Raw genomic sequence first — 907 nt, 5'->3', positions numbered from 1 at the left:
GAAGCCGCTGGACAACGTCACCCTCAAGGAAGAGCAAGAAGTTCTGGAGAAGTCGATGGGGAGCCCGCAGAGCATGTCCAGCGCTGAGGAAGAGGAGGAGGAGGAAGACAACACCAACGATTCCCCTTCTTCCAATTCCTCGCGGCCGCTGAAGGTGCGGATCAAAACCATCAAAACGTCTTGTGGCAGCATCACCCGCACGGTGACCAGGGTCTCGTCCGACTCGGAGCCAGGCTCCACCAAGGGTTCAGCGGAGCAGAGCTCTCAGGAGGTGGCTCTCGAGGGCGCCTCCTTCTCCTCATCGGCCGAGAAAGAGGAAGGGATGGCGCTGGAGGTGGCCAAGGAGAAAACAGAGCTCTCCAGCCCCTTGAAAGCCATCGAGGGGCCGAAAATCGTCAGCGTTCAGCTGGGCAACGGCACCAAGCTCAAGGGGACCGTGCTGCCCGTCTCCACCATCCAGAACGCCAGCAGCGCCATGCTGATCGCTGCCAGCGTGGCCCAGCAGAAATCGGTGGTGCTGCCGGCCAAGACGGGGAAAGCCGTGGCCAAGAACATCATCAACCTGGTGCCACAGAGCCTGCCCAAAGCCGACACCAGGACCAACGTCAGCACGGTGACGCAGACCGCCACCATCACCACCACGGCCAACCAGAAAGTCAACGGCACCACCGTGGTCATGGTGCAGCCGCAGAAGCCTTCCCCCACCGTGGCGGGCACGGTGATCTCCAGGAGCCAGTCCAGCCTGGTGGAAGCCTTCAACAAGATCCTCAACAGCAAAAACCTCTTGCCAACCTACAAACCCAACCTGAACCCCCCGGCCGATGCCAGCCTGGCCCTGCCGCCCTTCGGGTACCGCTGCCTGGAGTGCGGGGACTCCTTCGCCCTGGAGAAGAGCTTGGCTCGCGCC

The 907-nt window shown here is 62.2% G+C and overlaps 1 protein-coding gene across 1 annotated transcript in view; it reads left to right on the top strand.

Annotated features, from left to right (window-relative positions):
- Positions 1-907, top strand: part of ZNF687 (zinc finger protein 687) — a gene marked incomplete at its 3' end in the record, with an annotated part of 2,321 nt that overhangs the window by 935 nt on the left and 479 nt on the right. Inside the window, exon 1 of the mRNA XM_010188175.1 lies at positions 1-897. This exon is cut by the window's left edge and continues 935 nt beyond it. Coding sequence (XP_010186477.1) covers positions 1-897 — 897 coding nt within the window. The remainder of the gene's footprint in view (positions 898-907) is intronic.

This window comes from Mesitornis unicolor, unplaced genomic scaffold (genome assembly GCF_000695765.1).
Source record: "Mesitornis unicolor isolate BGI_N332 unplaced genomic scaffold, ASM69576v1 scaffold6287, whole genome shotgun sequence".
Lineage (NCBI taxonomy): Eukaryota > Metazoa > Chordata > Aves > Mesitornithiformes > Mesitornithidae > Mesitornis > Mesitornis unicolor.
The sequence above is the reverse complement of the archived record's forward strand: the minus strand, read 5'-3'. Positions and strand labels throughout refer to the sequence as shown.